Raw genomic sequence first — 21,558 nt, 5'->3', positions numbered from 1 at the left:
ATAATATAACTTCTGTCATACACGTATATACATATGCATTTCATAACCCATAACAACGAAACACATACATACAACATACAACATACATACATGTATGTCTTAAGCAATAAAATAAAAATGAAATGAAATGACAGTTTTTGAATGCAAAGTCTTATTACCCTTTTTTTTTTTTTTTTTTTTTTTTTTTTTTTTTTTTTTTTTTTAATCACTCACTCATATTAAGGTCATTAAATCCCCATTCGACTTAATACCCATCGACCTTAAAATCATTTTTTTAACTGGTAACATGTTACTTATTGTGCTTTAGATAATCAAAAAGTTATATAATTTATAGTGGAATAGAGTTTATCCATATAAGAAAGCTAGCTAGCCAATTCTATGGTCCTTCCTCCAAGTAAGGCTAGGGGGGTTCAAATGGATCTTTTTTTATTTTATTTTTTGGAAAGGTTATGAAACAAGTTGAATCCTAATCCCCTTACTAAATGCCTCCATGAAACTTGAGACATGCATGCAGTGGCGGAGCTAGGAATCTGTCTTAGTAGGGGCGGAATTAAATAATAAAATATAATAATAAATAATTTTTTTTGTTCTTTTTATATATTATATTTTTATTATAATATATAAAAGTATGGTAATTACTATTCAAAATATAAATTATAACATAATATATGTATCACAAAAAATGTATCTATCAAACTTCATAAATATATGCCAAATTGATATATTAGTTAACATGTAGGTACTAATACGCAAAAAAAAAAAAAAAAAAAAAAAAAAAATACAAAATACAAAATACAAGGTGTTTAAAATTGCATCATACGCACCCTTAGAGAAACAAAATCATCTAGTATCAAATCTGAAATGAAGCTTTCAGAAATTTCCCTTTCAATGTAGACTTTCCACACTAAACAACTAATGGCCTAATGGCACATACTCTAATGATATTCTAATAAAATTATTAGCATATTCCGATAGCTATTAATTTAACAAATCAACAAACAATGTCTTAATAAAAAGAACAAACAATAACAAATAACGTACCTGAAAGTGGCAAAAATTATAATGAAACTTGTCACTTGGCCAGTTGGCTTATTCCCAAAGTATAAAGAAAACCTTATAAAAAAAAAATGACAAGGTTGTTCTTATCAGAATATTAAATAAAAAAAACTATAATAAAAAAGAAGAGTCAATAAAATCATTTATAATCACATTGATGTCAAAAGAACAAATAAATAAACTGAATTCGACTATGGAAGTTTGAAAAAAAATAAAAGTTATAATTTATTAAGTAATAAAGATGAAAGATCTTTGCAAATTGCAATGACTGTAAGTAATAAAGAAAAGCAAAACAAAGAAAATTAACTTTATAAAAAAAAAAAGGTGGTTGTTGTTAAACCTATGGATGCAGCTGTCACAGAAACAGCCCAAGCCACTGCCATTGAGGCAGCACACATGGCACCAAAGGCAACTGCCAGCAAAGTAGCAACACACATGACACCAACGGCTACTGCCAACAAAGGAAAGTCTCAAGCCGCATCTACTGATATTGCAGCCATCAATGCTGCAATATCAAACACTGCCAGCAAAGGAAAGTCTCAAGACTTGCATGGAGACAATCAGCCAACTGTCGATACTACAGACATCACAGCTGCCAATGCTGCAGACATCACAACCACCAATTATGCAGCATATCATGCTGCGACACACACCACAAAAGGGAAGAAAGGGAACCGAGATATGTGCAATCAAATGCATTCAACATTGATGCAATCAGATCACAATGACAGATCACAAAGTCATGATATCAAAGGAAACTCGCCATGGATACATTTGACACACTGCCTGCCGTGCTCTTCAAGTATGTAAAAGGAGTTTCCTGTCAAGGATTTGGGGCCCCTGAGTTATTTCCTTGGCATTCAGGTCACCCGCACTGCTGATGGGCTTCATCTTTGTCAAGCCAAGTATGTGGTAGACATCCTTCATCGCACACACATGGCTGATGCCAAACCAGCCAAGTCCCCTTGTGCCTCCGGGTCCAAACTCTCCCAATATGATGGTTATCCTTTGCAAGACTTCTCTGAATATCGCAGCTTAGTTGGGGCTCTCCAGTATTGCACACTCACTCATTCGGATCTTGCTTACTCCGTGAATCAGTTATGTCAACATCTCCATCATCCCACTACCACTCACTGGACTGCTGCAAAGAGGGTTCTCCGTTTTCTCAAAGCTACTAGTGACCATGGCATTACCTTCACCAAAACTAACCTGCAACTCAGTGCCTATTGTGATTCTAACTGGGCCGACAGTCCGGATGATAGGCGCTCCACATCTGGTTATGCTGTGTTCTTGGGAGATTGTCTCATCTCATGGAGTGCCAAGAAATAGCTGGTGGTGTCTCGCTCTAGCACTGAAGCCGAGTATAGGTCTCTCGCCATAGTCACTGCTGAGCTTTTTTGGCTTCGTATGCTGTTTTGTAAACTTCTTATTCTTCTCCGAGTTGCCCCCATCATCTGGTGTGATAATGTTAGTGCCCTTGCTTTGACCTCAAATCCTGTCTACCATGCTCGCACAAAGCATATTGAAGTAGACTATCAATTTGTGCGTGAGAAAGTCCTCAATAAAGACATCTCAATTGCCTATATCTCCACAGATGACCAACTTGCTGATGTGTTCACTAAGGGCCTTCCTACAACCCGGTTCTACTCTCTTAAGTCCAAGCTGAAGGTGCATCCTTCCCCTATCAGCTTGCGGGGGGATGTTAAACCTATGGATGCAGCTGTCACAGAAACAGCCCAAGCCACTGCCATTGAGGCAGCACACATGGCACCAAAGGCAACTGCCAGCAAAGGAAAGTCTCAAGCTGCATCTACTGATATTGCAGCCATCAATGCTGCAATATCAAACACTGCCAGCAAAGGAAAGTCTCAAGACTTGCATGGAGACAATCAGCCAACTGTCGATACTGCAGACATCACAGCTGCCAATGCTGCAGACATCACAACCACCAATTATGCAGCATATCATGTTGCGACACACACCACAAAAGGGAAGAAAGGGAACCGAGATATGTGCAATCAAATGCATTCAACATTGATGCAATCAGATCACAATGACAGATCACAAAGGCATGATATCAAAGGAAACTCGCCATGGATACATTTGACACATTGCCTGCCGTGCTCTTCAAGTATACAAAAGTATAGCCGTTGCACTCACAAGGAAAGAAAGCTGGAGGAGATAATTTCATTATAATCAATTACATGTATCAATTCTGATTTGACTGTAAATTAGAATTATAGTTTTCCTTTCTCTGTTTCTATACAGACTAGTATATATTGATGTAATTGGTTACTTGGAAATTATTGAATAAAATTTCCCTCAGTTTATCACTTCTTTTAGTTGTGGCCCACGTTGACAAGTCACGTTGCAACTTGCAATGACTGAAATTCTGAAAAGTATCTAAAAAATAAATAAATAAAATTTTGAAAAGCAAAATAAAGACAACCTGTCAACCACAGATTTTCATCCTTATCCTGAAAACTGAAAAGCAAATGAAGAAAGAGAACAACTCAACAACCATTGTCTCACAGTCACTCTCAGCTAAGTAATAGAAAAGAAAAAAAAAAAAAGTAGAAGGCTTACGATGCGAGAGATTGTCGAGGAAGAGGCGGAGATGGTTGGTTTTTTTATGTAGGAGTTCTAAAGTTTCCAAAGATGGAGAGATAAATATAATTTTTTTTTTCCACAAAATTGTTCCGTTACTCTTCCTAAGCGCGCATTTAATGGTTGTTTTTTTTTTTGTGATAAAATTTTCTTTGATGGTTGGTTTTTCATGCATTTTTTTTTTCTTCTATTATCAGTAGGGGGCGAGCATCAGCATCAACATCAAGATTTTTTTTTTCTTTTTAATGTAATTTTTTTTCTTCAGATATCTGTAAAAAAAAATTTCTTGGGAAAACTGCAATTTACCCCCCTAATGTTTACACCAATTTGCAATCCTAGTATCAATGTTTAGATTGCTTCAATTGTACCCAAGAAAGTTACAAAAATTTGCAATCCATCCCCTTCCGTCCAATTGCTCCGTTTGATGAGACGGAAATGCAGTCACGTGCGCCTCACGTGACTTATAGCCAAAAAATGGGACAAAAATACCCTCATGTAAAATGAAACCTAGCATTCCATGTAAATGAAAAAAACCACTATCGTCCGGTGCTTTCCACCAATTCCACGTCGTCGTCTTCTTCCGTTGGTCTAGCTTCTGCTGTTGCCTTTGGCTATGGAAAGAATCTGTGCTACACCTTCTTGAATTTGGAAAGAATTTTTGTAACACAATACAAGAAAACTTTCAGTCTCTTTCAACTCACCGACTCTGACGATGGCCGAGGCTTTGTTAGAGAAAATGGCAGCTTTCATTCTCTTGATTCCTTAAAGCAGAACCTTCATGCCACCGGTTCCTCTACCTGAAAAACAATCTGGAATTTTTTGATTTCACACCCATATGGTTTAACCCCCAAAATCACGGTACCCAGAAAATCTTCTCCATTCCAGAAATAATCAACCCAAATCAAAAGAAAATCATACCAAAAATTAAATCTCAAGAGAACTCTTACCCGAAAGTCTACCCAGTGAATTCTTCTACACCCCTACGGTTTTTCTTCAGAAAAAGTTCAGAAATTTCAATACCCGATAGTTTCTCTCTTCTTCACCGAAAATCCTTCAATAAAATCAGAAAATTTTCCTCCTAAATTTTCCATCCTAAACCTAGAAAATCAAAAACCCATAAATCAATACTCACAGGGGACGGATTTTCTATACTATAGGGACCCAGAAGTCGCCGGAAAACGCTCTCCGGTGGCGTCGCCGGTGCGGGGCCGTGGCCTCTGGGCCCGGCGGCGTCTTCCGCCCAGTCCGGTGGCCAGCCCACCGGCTGGGTCTCTTCCTCCCCCACTTTCTCTTACTCTCTCTCTCTGCCTTTCGGTTACTCCCTCTCCCTCTTGCCTCTCTGACTTCCTTCAGGTATGAAAAATAACAACAAGAAAGAGGCAGAAAAAAGAAGAAGAAAGGGAAGAAGACAAAAAAAAAAAAAAAAAAAAAAGGTCTTCTGCGAGTGATGGAGAGAAAAAACATTAATAAAGGCTAAATAAAATAATAGGAAAGAGGGCTCTGAAACTACCTCTTGAGTTGAACAACTTTGAAGCTCGAGTATCTCTGAAAATTTAACTCGTTGCTGACGTCCTGAACGGCGAGAATGATTGCTTAAATAAAGGAAGGAGAGGAGTGTCGTGGTTTGAAGGTCCAGAGAATGGGTGCAACGTGCAGGAGAAGATCAGAAATGTGGTGAAGTTTTGCGGAGGTGTAAAAAGCTTTCTGACGCGTAAATAAAGATTTGAAAAGGTCCAGAGAAAAGCGGTGGCATGAAAATGGTACATGCAACTAGCCACGTTTCAAGGGAAGGGAAGGTCGACAATGGAGGCAGAAGTGTCAGCAAAAGACTGAGAGATGAACAGACGTGTGAAGCATGCTCAGGAGCGCATGGCGGTCCTCTGCGAAGAAGACGACGACGTGGAGTTGAGTTTTTTGGTGTTCTGTTTTTTTTTTTTTTTTTTTTTTTTTTGGGAATTTTTGGTCCGGCACCGTTTTTCAATATAAAAGAATTTGAATGAGAAACGCTGCCGTTTAAATAAGGGTATTTTTGGCAAGTCTAGACCAAAATATGCATGTGCCGCGCACATGGTGTGACTTCCGTCTCATCAGACGGAGCAATTGGACGGAAGGGGGTAGATTGCAAATTTTTGAAACTTTCTAAGGTGCAATTGAAGCAATCTAAACATTGGTACCAGAATTGCAAATTGGTGTAAATATGTGTAAATATTAGGGGGGTAAATTGTAGTTTTCCCAATTTCTTCAGACATTTAGGAGGGGGGGGGGGGGGGGGGGGTGGGTACTATTTTATAGTACTGTAATTAGTGCTGTAAATGAACATAGTTATTTATGAATTATTGACGGTATTGACGTTAACTGGTTTGCAGGTTCAAGTCTCATAATGCATGCATGCCTTGAAGAAGTAAGGACTGAAACGCATTGAACTGTAAGAAGACTTAAATGAAATGCTTGATTACTGAAACATAGGTGGCTGTACGTGTGGCTGTACATATCCAAACGTAGGATTATTTAATTCTCTTGCATTTGTGTACCTTAGTGTTAACGTAGGTGGCTGTTTATCTTTTGCATTTGTTGTAATTAACTCACACTTTTATTTAAATAATGGAAAACCGATCAAATGGGTATGCGAGGAAACAATTTCCAAACATGTGTAAATTTTAACTTTGTATCAGAGCCTTAGGCAATTTTTTTTCAACTACAATTTTCTTCCTCACCCATTCTTATTTATCTTTTCATTCTGCAATGGCTGAAATACCATCTTCATATGAGAGTAATGATTCACAAGGATTAGTCAATGCATGGTCCTCATTATGTTCATCACTCGGATAGCCCAACCATGGTGCTTGTTGCGCGCTCTTCTTCTATCTGTAGATAATTATGGCACTTGGCTTCGTGCTATTACTACGGCTTTACATGCCAAAAACAAACTAGGTTTTGTGGATGGCACCTTGATGAAGCCAATTTCACCTAATGAAGTCCCTCAATGGGAGAGATGCAATGATCTTGTCTGTTCGTGGATTCTCAATTCTGTTACGGGTGAGATTCGTAGTAGTATTTTATATGCCGATACTGCTAGGGAGATTTGGTTGGATCTTTCAGAGCGATTCTCTCAATCCAATGCTCCACAAATTTATCAGCTGAAGCAGTCAATTTCTTCTCTCAAACAAGAGAACATGTCTGTTTTTGCATATTTTACAAAGCTCAAATCACTATGGAATGAACTCAACTCTCTTGTAGTCATCCAACCATGCACCTGTGGACATGGGAAAATTATTACGGATCAATTCCAACAAGATAGGGTGATGGAATTTTTACAAGGTCTTCATGAGCGATATGCTGCACTTCGTAGCCAAATACTTCTCATGGAGCCTTTTCCAAGAACAACCAGAATTTATTCACTTGTTCGTCAAGAAGAAAAACAACAAGAGATACATTCTTCATTATCCCAAACACTAGATGTTGCAGCCTTTATCACCAAGCCCACAAATCGTGGTGGCCAACTCAACCGTAAGCCACGCTACCATTGTGATCATTGTGGTCGTGATGATCACACAGGTAGCATCAATTCTAGTGTTTCTCTAGTAGGTATAGCCCTCATTGCTCACTCTGCTTCGGTGTGGATTATTGATACTGGAGCTACTAACCACATGTGTCACTCCTTATCTATGTTTTCCTCTTATAAAACATGTCCAACTCCATCTTTTGTTCATGAACTTCCAGATGGGTCAAACGCATCTATTACACACATTGGAACTGTTCATCTTTCATCCACTATTAAACTTAAGAATGTTTTCTTTATACCATCATTCAAATTTAACCTTTTATCTGTTAGTCAACTAGAAAAAACCTAATAATTGCCTAGTGACTTTCTCTTCGACTCAATGTTTTTTTCAAGACCTGTCAATGAAGAGGACGATTGGACAGGGTAATTTTCATGAGGGGCTATACTATTTCTGGGCGGTCTCAGCAATGACTGTCACCAGGGCCGGCTCAATGTATTTTGGGGCCTTAGGCGAAACTTTAAAATGGGGCCTTAAAAAAAAATTTAAGTAAAAAAAAAAAATAATAAATAAATATTATTAATATATTAATTAAACACTAAGATTTCACTACTTTTAAATTTAGCGCTAAGATTTTTCAAGTCATTAGTTCCTTCATTATCTAGTTGCATTCTATTAGGTTTTGAATTAAACAACTTGTAAATAAAAACAAAATATTCTATCTAAATCTTTTGAATAGACTAATCATTTTCTATTAAGTTTCTATTTGATAAGTTATCATGGGCTTATTATATTGGGGCCTTATTAAATTAAGTCATTTTTTAAATTACTTATTTAGAGGCCTTAAGTTTTATGAATTTTTTTTTGGATCTTACTAAAAAAATTTTGGGCCTTAAATTAAAAAAAAAAATTGGGCCTATAATTTTTTTTTGGGCCTTATCAAATTGGGGGCCCTAGGCGAGTGCCTAACTCGCCTAGGCTTTGAGCCGGCCCTGACTGTCACTAAAAACTCCATTGATTTGTGGCATTACCGACTTGGACACTTATCTTATCGTACCTTGAATAATTTAGCTAAGGATGTTCCTTTCATTTCTTGTTCAAATAATCCTGTTTGCGAAATTTGTCCGCAAGCCAAACAAGGGCATTTGCCATTCCCTTCTAGTTCTATTACTACCGATAGACCTTTCGCTTTAATTCATTGTGATATTTGGGTAACGTACGTACTATATATTGTCATCATTGATATGATAAGGTTTACCGAATCCCTATCAAATCTCAGTATCTTGTGCCAAAGAAAAAAAATTGAGAAGTGTTTTCCAATGCAAACAAACCAATCCCAAATCTTGGAATGGGAGTCAAGTCACTAAAAACTTGCAATCGATCATCACAAAAATAGCAAACCAAATACTTCCCTCCACCGCCCCACACTTTCCAACCACCACCTCCCCACCCTTTTCAGCTGCCCACTCCCTCAAGGTCACCGCCACTGCCACCCCCATCTCACCCTTTTGCTCCACCACCTCCTCGATCATGTACGCCCTCTGCCACCTGCACCGTCCCCAGACAACAATATTCCCACAGTAATAGTCAGTGTTCATCTCATTTGGAGGTCTTTTCTTCCTAGCTTGCATTCCTTTCCGCTGCTGTCTTTTGTTGCATTAAGAGAAGAAAGAAGAAGACGGTTGAAGAAACCGACATCATTCACTTCAATGAACACAGGAAGGTCGAGGAGGCTATCATAGAGGGGCCCCATGGATCTCAGGCTGTGATATTGTCAATTGAGGATGATGTGCATATTGATGAAGTGATTAGGAAGAACGAGAAGTTTGGTGAAGGTTTGCATGATAAGTCTGCAGAGGGCAGATCAGCAGGCAAACTTGAGGAGAGAACATCTTCTTCAGGTTTTGATCATCACCACCTTGAACAGAGGCGGTACCAGGATTTTTGAAAAGGGGGGACGGACTTATATAAATAAGTAACTACATACATAAGTAATAGATACATGTAGTTTTTCGCTTTGTGTGTGTTTGTACTTGTTTATGTAAAATAAAAAATATAAAAGCCTTAAATTTAATTGCATATTAAATTGTAAGTCATGCAAAAGTTATATGTCTATTTCAAAATCATCTTAGAAAACATCAAGAGAACTTTCCTTTGGAATACACAAGTTTCCTATTTTTTTATAGACATGTAAAAAAAAAGATCCCAAAAAAGAACATAACTTCTCCTTCAAATTATGCTGGACGACGGTCGCTGATAAAATAAAATTCATCTATTATCATCTCTGAAGTGAAATTCTCAGCAATTTCTTTCTCAATATAAACTACCATATGATTTGCAAGAAATTCATCTTCCATTCTACTACGCAATCTAGTTTTTGTAAGTTTTATCGCAGAAAAAGCTCATTCTGTAGTCGCAGTAGAAACAGGGAAAGTCAACACTAGATGAATCAACCTGTCAATCAAAGGATAGATCTTTGACTTTCCCGAATTTGCCAATCTTATGCATAACTCAGATAATGTAGACATATTTTGAAAATCTGAATGCTTTGGCACATCAAGCTTATAATGTTCCAATTGAAACTTCAAACAGAATCTTTCTTGCACGTTGAAATCTTTAGGATAAAACTTCTCAGCTAATTTGCATATATCATCAATCTCAAATGATTTGTATGCATCTTTAGGGCTTAAAGCAATACTAAGAGTGAGGAGTTCTACAACTTGCTCACCAAATCTACTTTTCAATTCTTGTAATTGAAAGTCTATTGCAGCAGTAAATATATCAACTCTAAAATGATGCTCAACTGTTGTTGGAGACCTTTCATCTTGACGACGAGATCGACCTCGAGCTCTATTATAATGAGCATTCATATCAGGAATATTAATATCATTTTCTTCACAAAATGATTTAATAGTAGCAAGCAAAGGCTCCCACCCATCTTCTCTCCTCTCTTGAATGAGTGATTGTGTAATTGAAACTTGAGTCATGGCATTTAAAATGTCTAGAGATTTTTGTTGCAAAGTTTGACACAACATATTAGTGAGTCCCATAAGATCTTTCATCAAATGCAATATCAAAATAAATTCAAATGATGTTAATACCATGTAAGCCGCTTCAACATCACCACGTTGAGAATAATTAGCTCCCTCCTTGGAGATATTGTTGAGAACTGAACAAGTTGAACCAAACATTTTTATCAAGCTACAAATAGATGGATAATGCGATGACCATCGAGTATCTCCAGGTCGTTGCAAAGTACCAATTTGGTTTGCCCCATTTCCAGTCTTAATTTTTTTAGAATCAATCAAACTTTCAATTTCAGCAGCTTGAACAACCTGTAATTCATCATGGCGTTTTGAAGAACCACCAACAATATTGATAATAGAAGCCAACTGAATAAAGAACTAATGAATATGCTTAGCTTCGATCTCTAGATGCTGCAACTAAAGCTAATTGTAGTTTATGAGCCATACAATGCACATAATATGCATAGGGACAATCTCTCAAAAATAAAGCTTGTAACCCATTCCATTCATCACGCATATTACTACCTCCATCATATCCCTGACCTCGAATATTCTCAATTTGAAGGTTGTAACGAGAAAAAATAGCACATATATTCTTTTTCAAAGTTGTTGCAGTAGTATCATTGACATGCACAACATGAAAGAATCATTTTCTTATAAAACCATATTTATCAACAAACCTCAGAATAATAGCCATTTGCTCCCTTTTTGACTCATCTCGAGCTTCATCAATGAGAATGCAAAATTTGGTATCCCCAATTTCTTTTCGAATCATATCCCACACTTTATTTGCAATGATATGTAGAATTTCCTTTTGAATTTTGGGTGATGTATATTTCGCATTCTTTGGAGCATTTTCCAAGACAAGTCCAGAAACATCATCATTATAAGTTGCTAAGAGCTTTATCAATTCAATGAAGTTACCTTGATTTTTTGAGTCAGGCTTTTCATCATGACCTCTAGAGGCACATGCTTGGAATGCTAGCCATTGAACACTATCTACTGAGGCTTTGAGCCGCAACCAATTATTCTCTGTTTCTTGTGATGTTTGTTTTTCAACTAACTTGTCAATATGCTGTGACTGATTCATCAGATCCTCACAACATTTCACAGCATTTTTATGTGGTGAATTTGGATCTTTCCCCACGTGTCCCATTAAAGAACTATTCATTTTGTCGCTTGCCTTTTTCCAATTGTTAAAGCCTTTCACAACAAATGCATCTGATCTTGGACGGCCTGTTGATTTCTTAGCAAAAACATAGCATTTAAGACAAAATATAGCATTCTTTGATTTCGAGTACTCTAACCAAGTTGAGTATGTGTTGAACCAAGAAACTTGAAATCATCGACGATTATTACCCTCTCCTGAAATGGATATTCCGAAAGAAAGGGTTGACGTGGACCAGCGTTAATATAAGCACGTCGCATTTCATCTTGTAAGTTTACGAAAAATTTCCATATTTGCGGACGTAATCCTAAAACACGTTAGAAAGTGGCAGCATCCATTTCTTCAGGCTGAATTAATCTTGGACATTTGGAGGGGCGCTCATCAGCCACTAAAGCTTCAATTTCCATTGCTAAAGGCGTATTAATATTGACTTTTGAGTGACTCTTATATTTTTTCTTAAAGAACGAATCAAGTGTTTTTAGCTTGCCCATATTTTTCTTAACTTTAAGAAAAATTTATGGATCAAGAATTAACCTGGAAAATTTCTAGACGTTAAGATTTTTATTAGAATTTTATTATAGTTCTTATTACCACTAACAAGTGATATTTTTTATAGTTTTTTTATTACCACTAACAATAAAAAAACACACAAACACACAATAGTATAAACTACTATTAAATAAACTAAGCACAATTTATAGGGTCCAAGAAAAATTATACCTTTGAGCGTAGACTCTTTCTCTTTACAAGATCTCCCAAAACCCCCAACAACAACAATGATGAGAGTCAAGTCATAACAATATTGCAGAATCCAAAGCCTAAAAGATAAACCCATTTAAAAGTCAAAACATATTTGATCAAATATATACAAGAGATTTATTTGGACCATTGCTTAATGTGTAATGTCTGTAGAGACTTAAAAGAAGCAAAGCAACAAATGGACGACTTGAGCATCAAACAATACATGCAACCAAGGCCCACCATCCCACATTGCACAACAGTGAGATCAATAATTTAGTATATACAGATACAAAGGTGAAAGGCCCACATGGCCATATAAATCATAATCACATTCTACATACAAAAAACTCAAAAGAGTAAAGAGCCCTAAAATTATAACTCAGTACATATAGTATATACATATAATTTTATTTTTTAACTGAAAGCCAGTACCATCCATGATCCATCGGCTTAAGAAAGATAAAAACCAAAAAAGGAAAAAAAAAAAAAAAAAAAAAAAAAAAAAAAGAAAAAAAAAAAAGGAAAAAATGAAGAAAGAAAAGCTTCTCTCTGCTTCCCTCTGTTTTTTCTCTTTTCTGGATGACTGGATTCAAACTTCAAACCAAGAAAATAAAAAGGAAAAAGAAAAGTTGAGTATTGAAAAAAATGAAGAAAAATGAAGAAGAAGAATGATTCTTACAGGGGCGGAACTCGGAAGTGCAGAACGTGTTTTGCTTGTTACTGTTAGTCCATTAGTTTACCATTAATGATTAGTCCAATAAACAACAAACAGAGTCATAGAGAGACTAAGAGTCACACTGTCACAAGGAGTCAGAGAGAGAGAGAGGGATGAAGGCGCCATGAAGGAATTTGGAAGAGTGAACTTTCATCTTTGTATTAAATGCAGACGTGCTTCACTGCTGCACCGCTGCAGCCTAGCTAGCTTGTGATATGACTTGGTTCAAGTATCAAGTAATAAAAAAGAAGAAGCTAATTTTGGGTATCTGGTTAAAAAATAATAGTAGAATCAAGAATATTTTTCGTCTTTCAAAATGAATGAGGGGCCAAAATATATATATAAAAAAAATAGGGGGGACAAAAAAATATTTTTGAGGGTCAAAATATATATAAAAATAATAGGGAGGACAAAAAAAATATTTTGGGGGGACAAATTTATATATTTCCATATTTTTAAGCAAATTTCAAAACTTTTGGAAGGACATTTGCCTTCCAGTGATGAACGTCCTTACGCCCCTGACCTTGAACACAAGGCTATTAATTCATCACGTACACGTTAATTACATGAATAATATCTCTCATCAATATGAGGATTGCAAATAATTATGTAATAAGTTTGTGATTATTTTATTTTATTTCTCTTGCTTTTAAGAATATATAAAAGTTGCAGCCCAGCAGCAATTGAAAAATAAAACTTGCAACTAAACACCGTCTCATATCTTTAATTAGAAGGTGTTTGATTGACTCAAATTAATTTCAGGGAAATGTATGTACACATAAAAGCATTCACACGGCAGCTTTTTTATAAGGGCTCTGTTCCTTAAATTTAAAAAAAATTTCAAAAAAAAAATCACAAAAATTCACCTACAACAACTCTTTTATATTTTTCTATTTCTTTAGGAATTCTACAAGTTGAACTGTAGTATTCCCATGCTTTATTATAATAATAATAAAAAATTATCTCTCCTCTCACAGTACGAGAAAATAAAGAGAGAAATTAAATTAAAAACCTCTTCTATCGAAGACACACCGATGCTATGCTCTTTATGTTTCACTCTCTGTCAACTGTCTTAAATCCATGGATGTTCTCATTCCTCCAAACCCAAAAATACCTCTTTTTTCTCTCTTGAACTTCACATCTCTCTCCCAAATTCCCTATTAAAGCTTAGAGCAAGAGAACCCCATTTAGGTACAACACCCCCGGCTCGAATTTCCACAAGAACCCGTCATTTCCAATCTATTAATTAACATCATGACGTAACAGCAAAAAGTTCCAGGTGCTTGCAAATTTTGGTCGACCCACGAGTCGCCGGAACTCGCTGAGGAAGAAGCTCGTTTTGGGGATAAGGAGGTTCACCATACAGAAGCTGAGATTGAAGCTGAGATTGAACTGTGAGAGGAGAGAGAATAAAAAAATAGTTTATAGAATAAAGTTAATATATATATATATATATATATATGAATGATACATGGAAATGTAACAAGAATCTATTGTAGAGTGTATTTGGATAAAGAAACAAAAAACGTTTTTATTCCCTACATTTAGGGGTGGGCACGGGTAGGGACGGGCCGAATTTTTGCCCCTGAACCCACACCCTGCGGGTTGCAAGAACCTTACCTGTGGCCCGGCAAAAATATGGTGTATTTGTGTGTCTCGGGTTGTGGTGGGGCAGATTTGGCGGGTTGGGCGAAGCGGGCCGGGACGGGGCAGAGCGGGTTTTCAAATGACGGAACCAAACAAAGGAAAAGGCAGAAGAAAATACGAAACCTTTGATTAGGGATGTAATCGAGCTGAGCCGAGTCGAGTTTGAAGATTTCAAGACTGACTTGTTTATGAGTCGAGCTCAAATTCGAGCCGAGCTATAAATTGCATGTTCAAGCTCGGCTCGTTTAAAATTCGGGCGAGCTCGAGCTCAAGCTCGAGTTCGTTGAAAATGACATTCGAGCCGAGTCGGGTTACTCGACAAGCTCGGCTCAACTAGAGCTCAAGGTAAACTATTAAATTTTTCAATGAGTGATCAAAGCAGAATTCAAGCCCAAGTTTATGAACAACCTCTATGCATTTATTAATAATATAAATATATAGTATATAACTATATAAGGCATATTATAAAATATAGTATATAACTATAGTTTATAAGTAACAAATTAACAATATGTTATTATATATAACTAGAGAGTATAAACTATGGTATATATATAATGTGAACAAATAGTAAGTCTAATATATTCTATAAAACTAAGTAACTATAGCGATATGGGAGAACTGAGATTCTGGCAATTGCCTTTCGTAGGGCTTTTGCATTCAGATTTTCCTACAATCAGTTTTATAACCCAAAATAACTTATCAAAAAAAATAAAACTAAGTAATTATAATATAAATATAATATATAACTATTGTTAACCATGTGTGATGTGATATATATATATATATGCTATTTAATATTGTTATATTGTTATATACTAACTATTAATAACTTAATATGTTAATTTAACATACTAAATATTGTTATCAAAGTATTATAATTAATATGTAATACTATATATATATTATACTATATTTACTATTTTTACTAATATATATATGTAAGATATGAACGAGTTAACGAGTCGAACTAACTAGCCGGGCGAGCGATCCAGTCGAGCTTTAAACGAGCTGAGCTCGCGAGCCCCTATCGAGTTTTCTCGAGCGAGTCGGATATGTATCACTTATTAATCGAGCGGGTTTCTACAGTAACGATCGAGTTTCTACAGTATCGAGCTCGAGTTCGGATCGGGCTAAAACGAGCGAGTTGTCAAACGGACTGGTTTATTTACATCCCTACCTTTGATGAACCACAAACACAAAAATATGAAACTTCTTTTTCTGAATCTCTGATGAACCACAAAATACGATGGGTTCGGAATCGGCGGTGGGTTCTAAATCAACGGTTGGGGTTGCTGAGCAAAACTATGATTGTGGCTATGAGCAGTCTAGCGGTGGTTGACGATACGTTTTGAAGACGGGATTCGGTGATTTCTGGATCTGAGCCTATGGTGGGCTGCTCATGGCTGATGAGGGAACCATGGCGGCGGCTTGATGCGTGACTCGTGAGGCTGAGTGGCGTAGAACGAGGGACTCCCTTGAATGGCCAGTTAACGAATATGAAAAAAGAAGAAAGAAGAAAGAGGCATGCGAGCTTGCGGCGCTGAAGACTGAAGTGAGGGGTGTAGCGTTGAAGATTGAAGAGAGAGGGGTGAGGCATGAGGAGAGAGGGGTGTGGCGCAGGGTTATGATCTAAGGGTTTAGGAAGAGAGACGAAGGAGGGACTTGGGGAGTCATCAGTTAAGCGGCGTAGGGAAAGAAAGTGAGGGGAAGAGAGAAAGAAGTGAGGGGTAGGGGGGGTTAGGGGGGGTTAGGGTTTTTTTTTAGTGTGGGGCGAGGTGGGGCGGGGCGGGTACCCGTGGTTTTAAAAATCCTAAACTCGTAACCCGCCCCGCCAAGCAAAATTTTATCAAAATTTGACTTGTACCCGTGATTTTTAAGCAAAAAACCGAATTTTCGAGACTGGGCAAGGGGGCGGGGTTGTTTTTGCGGTTTTGGGCAGGTTTTGCCCACCCCTACCTACATCTAGGGAAAATGGTTAGGTAGCTATTGGGAATGGCAACCCTAATGACAAAACTACCATTCATAAAATTATTAAAATTAAAAAAGAAGATTAAAAAAAAAAAAACTGGTTTTGTTTTGTTTTGTGTTTATTTTGTGTTTATTTTTTATAATTTTCAGTTATTTTTTTGTTTGTTTATTTATTTATTTTTTAAAAAAATCTCTTCGTTTTTTATTTTTTTTTTTTATCGTTTTTTCTTTAATTTTGGTTTTTTTTTTTTTTAAAAAAACTTATTTTTTTGTTTTTATTTCTAATTTTTTTTTTATTTTAATTTTTTTTTCGAATTTATAAAGATATCTTTGTCTTATTGAAATATATATATATATATATATATATATATATATATATATATATATATATATATATATATATATATATATATATATATATATATATATATATATTTCTATGGTCATTTTTGTCCTTTTGTTGGTTTCAGGAGGGACATTAAATTTTTTTGGTAGTTTGAGGGGGGATATTGACAAAATTGGTAATTTAGAAAAGACATTGACAATTGAGTGGTAGTTTAAGGGGGATATGTGTATTTTTTTTTTTTTTTCTTAATTTTAGTTGTTAAAGTATTAATTAAATTATTAAATTTACCTATTCTTATTAGCTTAAAATTTTAGGACAAGTGATGGTTTAACATGGTATCAAAACAGATGTTCTGAGTTTGAACATTATCTCTGTTATTTACCTCTCATTTCAATTAAATATTTCACGTGTTGGACATCAGTTATTAAAAAAGAGTATGAGCCTACATGTCAGGGAGACTGTTAAAGTATTGATTAAATGATTAAATTTACATTTTCTTATCTACTTAGCGAGTAATGCTACAAGGAGGACTATGGTCCTCATTGTGTCCTCCCAAATGTAATGTGGCTTCCTTAGCTACGTACCTATAAGAACCCTCTCTCTTGTTGGGCATTGATCCGGGTTGTACTTTAAAAAAGAAAAAGAAAAAGGAAAAGGAAATAAAATGATTGGTTTCTTCACGATAAGTAATTTTAGAAGTCACTCTTTTGTTACTTTAAGAATGATGTAGTTTTTAAAATCATCACTTGATCAAAATTCAATAATGATCAATCACAAGTTCAATAGTAATTTTAAAAATCATGTCATTTTCAGATAAATACAAGAGTGACAAAAAGTTTACTCCTAGCATTACTCTTCCACGAGTTGCATGGGCATTATTTAAAGTTACAGACAATGAATAATGTAAGATGGTACACAGTTTCAGACAATACATGGTCCTGTTGTTGACTGTCAAACTTTGGGGAAAGTTTCCAATTTTTTTGTGCCCCCAATGACGCAAGGAGGGACCAAGAGAAAGACAAAGGAGTAAAAATAGGCTCCATTTCTTATCTTTAATCAAAGAAATATCTAACAATGCTATGGGTTGTTAACAATGCTATGGGTAGCTTGAATCCATTATTGTTGAATATTTTTTTAAAAAAATATTAAAGATTGATTTAGACTACTACATTATCATTATGGAATAATTATAAAATAAAAATATAGTATGTAATATTACCCGGCCAGTTAGCGTAGAAGGAAAAAGAGCTTATCAATTGATGTGCCATGAAATAGCTAGGTATATAATTGAGAGTACTATCAATAATATTAGGACTTGTTTGGGTATGTGATTCTTTTTGTATTGTTTTCAAAATTCCGAATACCCAAAAAAAAAAAAAAGTTTTTAAAATTATGTTTGGATAATTAATTTAAAAAATAAAAGTTATAGGTAAATTAAGTTTTCTTAAGAAATAATTTATGGGAATGATAACAATCTTTCTACAAAAAGTAAAAAGCTTTCGAGGCAAAAAATCAAATATATATATCCCCCGTTGATTTGCAAATCAATTTGGGAACAAGACTAGTGGTAAAGAAGCGACAAATCATGAAGATATACGAAAGCGATGTGAGATATGTTCACAGATTGTAAAGATTATTAAAAAAAATCTGGCTATTTAACCTAAATCCATTAAGATGGTGATTATATTAGAACATAAAGCTAGCTTCAATATTTGTTTACTGCACTTAAAGTCAAATTCTGTGAGTGTCATACTAGACTCTCGTACTCCAATGCTTACTTGGCACACTGATCCTAGCTATTAGTATCATAAAAAACAACTAACTTTTGCTCTCTCTCTCTCTCTCTCTCTTTGACTTGTCTATAAATAGGGAGAGCCACATCGCAGTAACTCATCCTTCACTAATAAGACAGAGTCTTAGCTTTCTTAATTAGAGTGTGTTTCCCAACTAGATTGTCTCCAATCCCCCTTCCTTGTTAACAGAAAAATGGGTTACTCCAATACTTTTCTTCTCCTTGGTCTTGTCTTTGCTGTTGTGCTTCTCATCTCCTCCGATGTCTCGGCTCGTGAGCTAGCTGAGGCCGCTCAAACCCGTGAGTTTCTTCCTTTCTTGAGTTAAATATGTCCCTTTAATCGGTAAACATCATTTTCATGTGTTTTTTAGGATTTATTTAAGCCCTTCTGTTTTTGAAATGCACAACTTTCTACTAAAATTATAGTTTAGAAAAACTTCTCCTATCACTTCTTACTTTTATCGTTTTTGTAATTAAATCCATAAACTTTAAAAAAGTGTCAAGTATCAATCTTTCAATTTTACAAATTTGTTAGAATTTTTCGAAGAGAGGTGCCAAAATTCATAAAATGCCCCTCATTTTTTACTGAGATATTTTAAGAATTTTGATAAGATTTATCAGAAAATCTTATAATTCTAACGAAATAATGAAATTGAAAAAAATTAAAAGATGAATACACTAAATTGATACTTTTTAAAGTTTAAAAATATGAATACAAAAATAATAAAAGATGGTTAGGGTTTAAAATATAATCGCAAAATAATGAAAGATCGGGATGGTAAGTGTGGTAAGTAAGTGACGTTTTTTCTTATAGTTTGAATATTACCTTTTATCTTAACTTCTTCAACTGGTCATTTTTATAGAGGAAAATGTCCAAACTGACGCTGTGGAGGAGGCCAAGCATGGTGACCATAAGCACGGGCATGGACACGGGCATGGACATGGTCACCACGGCCACGGCGGACATGGTCATGGTCCTCCAGGACATGGTGCTGCTAGCGAGACAGAAACTGACCAAAATTAGACAAATCCTTCGTCCTATATATGCTGTCTGTCTGATCAGTGTGTCTAAGTAATATGTAGCTTATCTAAGTTTGTATGCCAATAAAGTTGCACTGCTGGTTGTGTAGCTTATCAACTCGCAACCACAGTAGCAGGTTGTACTTTTTTTCATGTGTATTTTGCAGCTTTTGCTTTTTTATGTATTGCAACTACTGTGCTTGAAGATGTTAAATCCCCCACCAATACAACGCTTGAAGATGTTAAATCCCCCACCGTAATGTCAGGATGTCTTGCATTTCTTTGCCCATTATTTCAATCGATCACCTTATATGATGATCACTAATTTAAAGTGACGTTTTAGTAATAAAAGAGTACTTGCCAGTTGCAAAAGTTGAAAATATAGATAACTAATAAACAATATTCCTTTAAAAATAAAGAAAACCAAAAATAAAAAGTATCTACAATATCTTGGCTAGCCAATAAAGAACCAAGAACCAAAGCAAACCCAAGAAAATTAAGCTTCATGTTATTTTCTCCATCTTTGACCAAAGCTGACAACTAACACTAATTAACTTTTTTTTAAACACTACAATTATGGCACGTACTATTGTAATTTGAGATTGCATAAGCGCGTGCTATTGTAAAAAATGAAAAAGAAAAATAGAAAAAAAATAATTGTAGCAAAATACTTACCAACACCAATAACAAGCGGGAGAAGTCAAAACAAAATAATTGGTTACTTCTATATATATAGTTTATCCAAATGACAACTTCCTTATTAATTGTCTATTTATTTGCATTCAAATATTCCTAAAAGCTGCTATTAGTTTGTCCATAGGCAAATAAATTTCTTTATCTTGTGTGACTAAGAGTTTGTTTGGGTTTGTAATTTAAAAAAGTGCGATTTAAAAATAAAGATTTAAAAATGTGCGATTTGAAAAAGTGATTTTTAAAAACGCAGTTAAGTGTTTGGCAAAATCGTAGTTTGACCATTAAAATCGGAGGTTAGCCTTTAAAATTATGCATTTTCAAAAAAGCATCCCATTGCCTGTGATTTGAAAAAACAATTTTTTGCATTTTTAAATTGCAATTTTTCAAAAACGCAATTCCCAAATAGTTTATTTTCTGTGATTTGATTTAATATCGTACATTTTGTCTACGAAATCTCAATCCCAAACGCATCCTGAGTGTTGGTGAAGAAATATTTCAATTTTGACAAGATCATAATCCTTCAAAATTTATTATAATTAACAACTGGTATTGTATTCTTCAAGAAATTTTTACACTACAAACATTTTTCTTATACTTAATTCACCTTTGTTGCTTTTTCCAGTTGAACTTTCGTCAATGGATTGGTGTCCTCGAATTTTTCCACGTGACAAAGAGATTAAATTTATTTGATTCCTATTTGCTTTACAAAAGGGAAAAAAGTTTACAAGTTTGGAATAAGAGAAAACAATACCAAAAGATTTATGGATTCATGTTCTTTTCTACGATGACTATTTGTTCAAGCTTTTGCTAATTGGAGATTTTGGAGTTGACAAATGATGTCTTCTTTTGAAATTTACTGTAAGTTCTTTATCAAATGAATTACTTGATATATTGTATATATATATTTGAATTTGCTTTACTTGATGATGTAGTAAACACAATAAAATCTAATATATATATATATATATATATATATATATATATATATATATATATATATATATATATATATATATATGAAGTTGTTCTTGGATATTTCCAGTGTAGCTGGAGCCTTTCTAAGAGCATATATATGGTGGTCTTGTTCTCTCTCTCTCTTTCTCTCTCTCTCTCTCTCTCACACACACACACACTTATGTATGTATTATTATCATCATAATTAATATGAAATTGTTTATGTGTGAGATTGTGACACCCATGGCATATAGCATAATTAAGAGCACAACCCTGGATTATAATCATTAAAAGAAAAGAAAAGAAGAGAAAAGACAAGAAT

The 21,558-nt window shown here is 35.1% G+C and overlaps 2 protein-coding genes across 2 annotated transcripts; one reads left to right on the top strand and one right to left on the bottom strand.

Annotated features, from left to right (window-relative positions):
- Positions 1-9,565: 9,565 nt before the first annotated feature.
- Positions 9,566-12,544, bottom strand: LOC133866168 (uncharacterized). Its single transcript, XM_062302716.1, has 5 exons — positions 12,531-12,544; positions 12,078-12,175; positions 10,870-11,425; positions 10,715-10,727; positions 9,566-10,555 (listed from the first exon to the last, which is right to left on the bottom strand). Exons 1-5 carry the CDS (start codon positions 12,542-12,544, stop codon positions 9,566-9,568), a joined length of 1,671 nt encoding a protein of 556 aa, XP_062158700.1.
- A 6,123-nt stretch (positions 12,545-18,667) lies between these two features.
- Positions 18,668-19,843, top strand: LOC133867287 (glycine-rich protein DC7.1-like). Its single transcript, XM_062304005.1, has 2 exons — positions 18,668-18,869; positions 19,433-19,843. Exons 1-2 carry the CDS (start codon positions 18,764-18,766, stop codon positions 19,591-19,593), a joined length of 267 nt encoding a protein of 88 aa, XP_062159989.1. The 5' UTR covers positions 18,668-18,763; the 3' UTR covers positions 19,594-19,843.
- Positions 19,844-21,558: the final 1,715 nt, after the last annotated feature.

The sequence above is a fragment of the Alnus glutinosa genome, chromosome 4, assembly GCF_958979055.1.
Source record: "Alnus glutinosa chromosome 4, dhAlnGlut1.1, whole genome shotgun sequence".
In the NCBI taxonomy this organism is placed as follows: domain Eukaryota; kingdom Viridiplantae; phylum Streptophyta; class Magnoliopsida; order Fagales; family Betulaceae; genus Alnus; species Alnus glutinosa.
The sequence above is the reverse complement of the archived record's forward strand: the minus strand, read 5'-3'. Positions and strand labels throughout refer to the sequence as shown.